Source organism: Acanthaster planci, linkage group LG14 (assembly GCF_054643075.1).
Source record: "Acanthaster planci isolate LZ-2023a linkage group LG14, COTS_SCS, whole genome shotgun sequence".
In the NCBI taxonomy this organism is placed as follows: domain Eukaryota; kingdom Metazoa; phylum Echinodermata; class Asteroidea; order Valvatida; family Acanthasteridae; genus Acanthaster; species Acanthaster planci.
In genome coordinates, this window is record NC_141790.1 from 8863016 (window position 1) to 8873013 (window position 9998).

General features: G+C 40.5%; 1 protein-coding gene across 6 annotated transcripts in view; it reads right to left on the reverse strand.

Moving 5' to 3' along the window:
- myo16 (myosin XVI) overlaps positions 1 to 8298 on the reverse strand; it is a 57028-nt gene extending 48730 nt beyond the window's left edge. Inside the window, exons 1-2 of one of the 6 annotated variants that reach the window (XM_022237809.2) lie at positions 8106 to 8298; positions 104 to 217 (exon numbers count right to left, since the gene is read on the reverse strand). In XM_022237809.2, coding sequence (XP_022093501.2) covers positions 104 to 137 — 34 coding nt within the window. In that variant the 5' untranslated portion in view covers positions 138 to 217; positions 8106 to 8298. Of the gene's footprint in view, positions 1 to 103; positions 1038 to 3566; positions 3780 to 8105 lie in introns of those variants that run through there. The other 5 variants (XM_022237807.2, XM_022237808.2, XM_022237812.2 and 2 more) reach the window with 5 other exon arrangements.
- Between the last annotated feature and the right edge of the window lie 1700 nt (positions 8299 to 9998).

The window sequence follows — 9998 nt, forward strand, 5'->3', positions numbered from 1 at the left end:
CACTGTGGCCTCCAAACTTCAATACGAGCAATTTCATGCAATTGTTTTTGAAGTGCAGCCAAAACAACTAATGACATAACTGATGAACTCATGCATCACTTACGAGCATTTATGCCGTCGAACAACACTTTCCGCATGTTTGCTGCTGAGGTTCCAGACGGTGGGGATGATTACAAAATCCAACTTGCCTGGCCAAGGCTCAATGAAAACCTCCTTGCTTTCCGTCCATGGCATAGTAAACATGAGTAAATCAAGCAAACACACAGTGTTAACTATCTCTCTGGTATGCGACAGAAACTTTCAATTTTTCCTATAGGTCAGTTTCAATGTAACTTCTCGACAAGCACGCTCAGAAATGACAGTTTCAGTTGGACAGAGATTAACAAACCCAATTTTTTCAAGTTCCAATCACAGATATCCATACATGTAAGTGTATACACACATCACCGAAAGAGGCATTATTATTTGCTTACGAAGCAAAGGTTTGGTCACCAGCATGCACACTTATCAATCCGCAGAAAGCAAGTCTGGAACACAATGCCAGTTCGAATCGCTTGAGTTTTTCAGTCATTCAGGATGGAAGTTCTCCTGTCTCCAAAAGTGACAACCCTGTAGCTACTTTTTGCTATTTGCTGTCCTCTCCAGCCACACAACTCTGCAACTTCATAACATATCATCCCAAGAGTTACCAGCAGACACCAACAGCTTTTTCTCGCCAGCAGTGGGAGATACAGTGACTGGTGTCAAGAGTTTGTGTACCCCCAACTGTCAAGCTCGCCAACCATGGAACAATGATGCTGGCTAGCTGCATTGAAGATCCGCTACTGCAGCACAGTGCACAGTGGCCGGTTACCTCCTATGTTCTGTTCCCTTCTGAGAGCTGCTGCAAGTCTGACCGTCCTTTATATACATGTAGCCGACCCACTGGTGTTTGTGAACAACTGCTTATCAGACTGCTTTTGTGTGATATGCCAGGCCAATAAAGAATGCCGGGAAAGCAATGACAATAACTTACATGTACCTGTACATGACTGTACACTTGGGCATCGTTCATTCACCCTGAAATGTATGTATTAAAGGGGAAACAAGAGCTGAGGTTCCAAAGTGTTTAAGCATGTACATACTTGTTAGAGTAATTTACCACTGGTCAACGTTATGGTAGTAATGCAATGTACGCGTACACATAACTTTCTGTAAAAGAAAAATGTAGAACATTTGATCACATGTGATTAAAGGCAGGCACGTAGACAGGCTGCTGACTTTGTGCCAAGTGTAAGCATTGCGTCTTTTGGTAGCATGGCACCAACTTTGATCCTTAATTAATCAAAAGCTGACCAACTGTGTACAAATATCAACAGTATACTGGAGACACCGATTCATACATTTTAAAATAGAGTTGGGTGGTGTCCGTATTACTCAGGTGCAGTTTGAAACTGCAGTTTACTCTTGGGTAATGTGCTGGCTACTTTCATACTGTAGACTCATCTCAAGCCGCAAAGTATCACACGGCACATTGTCTATTACTTGGTGGGCTACGCTTCCCCCCCCCCCACCCACCACACAATTACACGTACCTGCCAATGTGTTGTGTACACACATAAATGTGTACTTGAAATTATAAAGTTTTCTCTGAGGAGGCAGGATTTTGTGGACTCTTTTTTTTCCTAGGTGCTGATAAAAAAAAGCTGTCAGAGAGACTCGAGAACAAAAAAAAAACATGTACATTCTTGCTAGACCAAAATGGGCAAGTGTAACCATTAATTTGTGGCAAGCAAGTTGCCAGTAAAAGCATTTAACTGCAACTGGATAATTTTATAAAGCACTAAAAAACCAAGAGCAGATCCGTGTTGTAGTCAAGTACTTTTCAAGTACCAAATTCTCTGTCAAGATCTGGTTGTGATGGAAAAGGCTGAAGAACATATTCAATGGCAAATGCAAACAGTAAGATCACAAAATAATCTGACCTCATCAGACCATCACTTTTTCGTGAAAATTAAGTTTTTACAGCAAAATTGAAGTGTGGTACACGGCCGAGTACTTTCCTAGTACTTTTCTTCTGAAAACTTAAATTTATTTAAAACTTAACAGGGGAGTCTGAAGTCTCAAATTTCTGTTGCAATCCTACCTTTGTGCATTAACCATCAAATATCAATGTTCTTAGCTTTTTCCCCTCCTAACCAGGTCAATATTTGACAGTAAGTGTGGTACTTGAAAAGTACTGGACTACAACACTGGTGTGGATGCAAGTACGGCATGCCTGTGCCAACTCAATCCATTCCAAATAAATCAATTAGAGCTAGCGCGCACCTTTAAATGCACCCAACCCCCATAAAAAGCCACGGCGAAATCACTCCTTTCCAGCAAGTACGGTACCACAATATGACTGCGGCACAATAACCACTGTTTATCCTTCTCCGCGCCTTGCTCACGGTACGGTGACTCAGCCTCTACCTTTTTTTTTTTCAATCTTTGGAACCACCCGACTGGTTCCGATGAATGGGTCACCAGAGAAGAGGGTCGCTGCCTACAAACCAGCCATGTACATGTATGGTCATTACACTGGCGATTACTATTGTCAGCAAAAATCAGAGAGTTCCTCTTTTTCCATTACAACACTTGACACATTTAGGGGAAATAAACAGCAGAAAGAACAAGGAGCAGGACATAAGTAGATCGATGACGTAAAACAGCATGACATCAGCAGTTGTCTGTGAATAGCTTTCAAAATCACTGAAAATATACATATACATGTAGTATTCAGATCCTGGATTATTTTCGGCCCCAAAAAGTTGCAAGACTTCCTCCTTGTTTGTCTGACATTTGTGCAACTTCATGGGAGACTGGCCAAGCGTCTGCAACAGTCACAAGTTCGGCCACTGAAAGGTCTAGAGCCACTAAACTTGTGGGCTGTAACTTTGTAAGGTGTTGAAGTGAAGTCTGTGAGAGTGCACTCCTTCTCGGTTGAATTTCCAATTGTCAGTACAAAAAAAATTGAATGGAGTTTTTAAAAAAAAAAGTCCCCAAGCACTTGTCCAAGATTGTCCAAGTCCTTTTTAATCTGGTAAATTTTGAGCCGATGCCAACTCTAGGAGGGAGCCTGATGTGGAAGTCAGGGCCACTAAGGCCTAATATTCCCAATCCTCCAAGGCAAAGAACGTAACGCCTTCAAGATGTATACTCCTCACCTTCCATCACACTCATTCCCTGTTCCTTCCCCTACAAGAAGACTTACTTCTGAAAAGGTCATTAGATAATAAAGCGGCATACATTGTAAACATTCCCTATTTTAAGCTACTTACATGTAACTGACTTAAGTACAGCACATGAAAACAAACGCAAAAAGTTCCATATATGGACAACATTTGAGGCCCTGTGCACAAAGCTACGGGACTTGGCTGAAAAAAAACAGAGTTTTCTTAGTAAATTCTTTAGAATTTTTCTATTAGCTAAATTTCACTTTCTAGGACATGTTATTACTTTCTGACGGCTGTTGTAATGTTTTAAGGGGAAATTTGAGTTGTCCACACATGGAACTCTTTCCAAACAAACTTACAATACATGTGCACCTGTTTGATATCTCTTGTAGCCAAACGTCTGCTACATGTAGAATGGTCTTGTACAAATACACACCGTACAATCCCATTCAGCACTTTATAAGTCCACCGCAGTTAACAACTTTTCTCAAAGTTCTTGTTACTGAATACTAGACGTCCTTGCCTGCCCGTACGTACTACTGTTTCATGTAGGAGAACAGCGTTATGATAGTCAATCAATGCTTACAATCTGAATGAACTGATTCATGCATTAGTCACAAATCCGGGAAAGAAGGGGTGACGCAAACAACCAGTAGTTTCCATTGCACCCAGGCCCGCAGTGCTGTATTAGGGCATGACATAATATACTATACATGTACATGTACTGTACACCATGTGCACGCAGACAGGTACAAACATGGATGGGAGTTGTCATCCTTGTTAAAGCCTGTGGGTTATGTAACCTCAACAACACCATTGCACAAAGACTACCTCCATGGTCAAACTAATGCAGCACTAAAGTCTTAATACATGTTGATAGATGCTGCTTAACTGATAAGCACAGATGGCTGTGCAAATTGTAACAAATGTAAGCCCTTGGATAAACACTGATTAGCAGGCACCTGCAGGGGTTTTGAGAGGATACACCAGATGCAATTACTATGTACATGTAAGTGTCCTGTACATTTTTTATCAAACAAAAGCGAGGCCTGTCAAACCACCCACATGCTATAGTATCTTCTATTCTATTCTAACCCTGACTTCTTGCCATTCGTGACCGGCTCTAGAAAAATGGGTCGTAAATTGCCAGATTCAGGTTATGAGTTTTTGATATGGCTGAATAACCCCCCCGTAGTGCGCTGCGTTCTCCAGACATACAGACATTTGTCTATAATATATCCACATTTTCGGATTCACTTTTTGAGAAAAAGCTCATGGAATGTAGCGCTTCAAAACACAATACTTTATTCATCAGTATCCATGTTTGTAGTCATTCTGAAAATACAAATATTATAGAAAGTATTGAAGGAAAAAACACAAAATCACGTTTTTGAAGAAATTTTGCCCTCTCCAAACAGAACAGGCCATTACGCGTTTTGACACTGCCTGATTTGTAACCCTTTTTTGCAGAGCGGGTCACATTTTAACTCAGTGGACAAGCGCAGTGAATGAAAGTACAGATGTGTGTAGCCAGCAGCATCAACTCCTACCCATAAACTCTCTTCAACAACTTTTATCACAAGTACAGACATCTACGTGTGGTAATGGCTTTGCCAAAGGTCTTCAGTGGGTTTATGCTTACTGCAAGCAAAACTGCAAAGTCTGGCAAGTTGAAATGTGTCTAGGGATTTGAAAAAAAAATTACAATGAAGAACACAAACAAGGGAATAGAAAAACCAACGTTACTTCAGTATTAATGAAAGCGGATTTAGTGTATTTTTTTACAGACTGTTGACATTTTTTCAACAAATTTGTTTACTAACAACTTTCTTGGGGTTATCCTTGACCTCTCAGACCTATATATAGAAACAACTGTAAAAGCTGATGACTTTAGCAGACTGTAGACATAGGAACTCAGTAATGGTTCTGGGTGGGTTTTTTTTGGGGGGGGGCTGTAAGGTTTGGTAACCTGGGTCATGTCAGATGAATGCTACCTCAACAAAAATGCTGGCACATGCCCAAAAAAATTGGACCAATGCATCTTACAGTGCCAACAAATTCAAAATAAATACGGCACCTTTTTCTACAAACAATCCAGTAAGCCTCGAGCTGGACCAAGAGAAGGTGCACTTTCCCTAGCAATGGAGGCTCCTTTGGTAGGAACTGCACTCCGCTGGTTCACAAACAACTATGAAATGCACGTGTTACGGTTGCGTCACGACCAACGAAATGAGTTCTCAGAGGCAGATCTAAAGGGGGGTTGCAACCCCCCCTTCAGCCTCGGACTAAATGGAACTACATGTACCAGTGAAATGACAGAAAATGAGCACCAGAAAAGTCCTGGACAAGGATTGTGCCGTTCATCTATCCACCTATAGTTAAGCAATTACATCCATGCTCTTAGATTTGAGGGGAAATTAATATCGTAAGTTTTGAAGTTTTCTTTTCATCAGGGAACAATGCATGATGCTTTCAGACCCCCTTAGCAGGGCATCCCTTCAGTACACCCATCAATTCCCCCCTCCCCCGGTTTCCTGAAAGCTACATGTAGATCCACCTCTGGTATACCTGACCATCATGGCTCTTTTCAACCAACGACGAGGCAGATACCCTCAGCTACAGTCAAATGATACATGGAGCTAGTAGGAATTCAAATATATCATGAAAGACCACACGCAAGAAGTACACACAGCAACAGTAATAGGTCTCTAAAGAAAAAAAACTAGAAACAAGCTTGGATTGGTTGAACCGTCACAGTGTCCAATAATTCTTTGACTTCAAGATTTGTCCATTATTTACACTTGATGTATGACACTTCTGAACAACTATGTTTTCCACTGACTTCTCTGATACATGGAGGAATCATACTGCTTATGATTATTTTATCAGATTACCTACCGGTACTTTACACTTGTTTAAACATCATTAGTCACGAAGGCAAACTCTGTTCACAACATGATGACCCTGTGCATTTATCAATATACGCAGACTTCGTAAGCTTGTGCAATTTTGGTTCAACCCCAGCCGCCTAGGTCCTTTTGGCAAGGATGCATCCTCAATCCTTCAAAATCCTCTAACTGCCCCTAGGGAAAAATTGGATACAGTCACCCAAAATCTTCTGATATTTCTTGAATATGTTCTATAGAGGGGTGCCCACTGTGTAATCCTTCAAAATCCTCTGGCAATTCCTCTAATTATGTCGAGGCAGTGTAAACGGCATCCTGCAGTAGTAGGGAGGATGTGGACATGAATTTATGCATGGCTGACCATAAAAAAAAACACACAAGATCTAACCTCTGATCTTGAGACAAAGTGTCCTTCGCAATCAGCAATGCAACTTTGCCATGTAGCCAAAATCCTCCAAAATCGCCCGGAGGACTTGGAAGGATTGAGAAAGTGGTCCAAACATCAAGTCATTCAGTACAATTTCAGAGGAATATTCTCACTGATGTTCGTGCTTGCAAGATGCCGTTATTTGTATGCTTCCCTGAACCGCTGGCAAAGTACAATGTCCATGTATCATCAATTCTGCACATTCTGCGCAAAAGTGAAAATTGGTCACCGACCTCATCATCATTTGATATCCATAAATGGAGATAATTCAAAACAGGAGAGTGATAATAATTACTACAGATAGCGTCTACCTTTTATGTGCAAGTCCTTTGGGGGGAAAAAAGTTCTTTTTGTTTATGAATGACCATTAATTTGAAGTTGGAAAAGGGTAACTAATTACTACTGTGCTTTCATGTTGAACTACATCCCTGTGTTTTTTAAAAACACATCACCTAATTCCACTGAGATGGGCTACTACTGAATTCCACGTTTTACAATAATTTTCAGATTATTCCAAATATCACAGATAGTGTGAATTCTGTATATCTGGTCACACAGGTTCTCTACAAGTGTTTCCACCTTTTTAGTTTTATGTTGAGTGTTTTTAAACTCTAAATGGTTTTACACTTTTTGGTTACCTTGAGTGTTTTCCTACCTCCATGCTTTTACTGTGCAAAAAGTATCAGTGCTTACAGGGCCATAGTTCTTGTGAATGTCTCCCATTCCATTTCTGTGCTAATGCAAATTGGACACCGTAGGCCTGTCTGGAGCCTGCAGGCCAGTTCAGACTTCAGGCAAATGCGAAAGCAAAGCGAATTTGATGTCACAACAACTTTGTAGTGAAATTTACTTGAGTTAAAATTTGATCAACTTTTACAAATTCACAACATAAATATTTCATCTGGCATCACTAATTTGTGTTCCCCAAGCTCTACACAAAGTATGAACTGACCTAAACTGATGCCATCCAAGGCAGAAACCTGTATTACACCGATTTCTGCATGATCAAAATCTGCCGTAAATTTGAATATTTTGCCATCGTAATTTTTGCTGTGATTCTTTGCAGATTCTTAAAGTTCATGATGGTAAGCCAATCATGCCAATAGCAGATTTCTCAGGAAAGTTTTGACTGAAAAATATCAAGTTCACAATGAATTAGAACACAAAATCCTGAATGAACATTATCTTCTGTACTGAAATCATGGCAACAGAAATCCCTCATTTGTCAGGAAAAGTATGTAAATCTCCATTTTGATTATTTTTTTCAAGTTTAATTTAAAGTGTACTTTTCAATGAGATCAACCGAGAGAGATGCCAGTTAGGTTAGTTTTCTTACATTCAAGAGAAGCAGCAAGTTGTGCAAACCATGTTCCCAAATAAATCTTCACGATTATGGACAATTCCAACAAAAGAACGAAGTGTAAGTTGTCTCCAATCTCGAGCCACTCGTCACATGAGATTCAAACCATATTTAGACAAAGTCAAGGTCCTAACCTGGGTTAATGTCATGTAGCCTGCATCATGGACGTTGGTTGGTTTTAGGTTTTCATTAAAGTTTTTCCGGTATTTTGCACTCACCCAGAAAAATGTTCGTTCCCGACGGAAATAGATTGGACTTCAAAGGTATTCATGCATACACAGTGTAAACCTATGTCTTCGGCAGACGAGTGAGGGTTTGGCTGGAACTTGTGAGTCACAACCATGACAACACATGCCCGGAACTTTCACGCAAACGGTATTACTGCATGAGTTTCTACCACAAAACACCTGCTGAACAAGACAGTGGGGCACCTTGACGAAAGCTCTTCTGAGCTGTAGAGCTCAGCGGTTACCTGACTGTTTCCTCACTTGTTAGACCCTGAGGGCGCTATGCACTCTTTCTGTGGCACTTTTCGAGGGACTTTGAACCAATCACAATGCTTTCCTGGGCCGGTGTCCCTAACTGAAGCTTAGCAGCTTAGTGGGATTTCAAGCACTGCTGTTAGCATGTGTCAATCCGGAAGCGTATTACTGCTAACGCGAAAAAATATTTCATCTCGTTTAAACGACTTATTATCTCGTTTAATCAACATACATGTCGATTTTTCTGCGTTCATTCTGAACTGAATCTGCTTGCCCTGAAGAATGTACTCAGTTACCGCAAGCTCGGCAATCACATATTTCAGAGCACTGATTTCATATTATATTCTTGTCGATATTCTGATCACGGTTCTACGCATCCCTTCCATATTTCTCTGATACATCTAGATATCTCGTTTAAATGAGATAACTTTGTCATTTAAACGAGATAATTTTTTTTCGCGTTGGCAGCAATACGCTTCGGTGGTTCATAGGCCTAATGATGCAACATAAGAAAGACCTAAACCTCACCATCTGGCAGTAAATTCAAAGTTCGGCCGCTTTGCGCGTTTAAAGCTTTCGCAAACCACTGGCCCATTAGGAACTTTTTCAGTGTTTTTTTATAATGTAGTAACCAACGAATAAGGTATCATCAACTGATAATGTATGACTGACTGACAGTGTGGTCGAATTTTATCGGATAATGCATGCCTGGCGACGGAAAAGTACATCAACCAACAACTCCAAATTGACCGATAATGAATCAGCATGGGGAAAGGTGGGTTAAAAAAAAGCAAGCCGTCCTCTTTTGGTAAGATACAGAATAATTTGTGTCATTTTGAGTAAGCTGTATTGTCTCACGGTATTCTAATTGGAGAAGATGGGTACCCGCGTCATTGGTGGGCCAGGCACTTGAGGTTTTGGTTCAATCAGGCTTAATTCAAGCTGTACTTACAGTGCTTTTGCAAACTATTGATTTTCTTTTCTGAACGAACATTAAAGGATTATGATGTCCTGTAACGAATAAATTTTTGTGTTTGTATTTGCAAATACGGTTGGTGGCATTTAACATTGCGCAAATGGCGTAAAGAAATTCCAAACGTTCTGAACGAATTTGTAACACTTTCCGGGGTATTGAATTGACTTCTGTGATGTGGGATATGAGGTTTTGAAGACTCGAGTGACGTCTAGCGTTCGTTCGCACGATAGGGCCTATTCAAGGCCAATTAACTTATTAGATGTCAAAACGGTGAGTGTGGCATGCGTTTTGTCACCCTTTCTGGGATCGTTCTTGGCCGATAAAAAACCAGTACAGTGTATTCATAACGGTCATAAAGTGACATCAAGTTATACGCACCACGCTATTTAAACACACCTCTGCGCCCCTTGACACTTCAAGAGCAGGTGCCAAGCAAGTTGTACCTGTATCAAAATAAGTGTAGCCGACATTGGCTATGTTTTTTCTACTCTCGATCACTACATCACTGTTGGTAAAATAACACTAACTCCACATGGCACGATATCAATTTGAAATTTATGGTACATTTCCTAATATTGTCTCGGTCTTACGTTTAGGGAAATGAAATTTAAACTCTTGGTTGGGATCGACTTGAACATTATTCCAACTCCCTA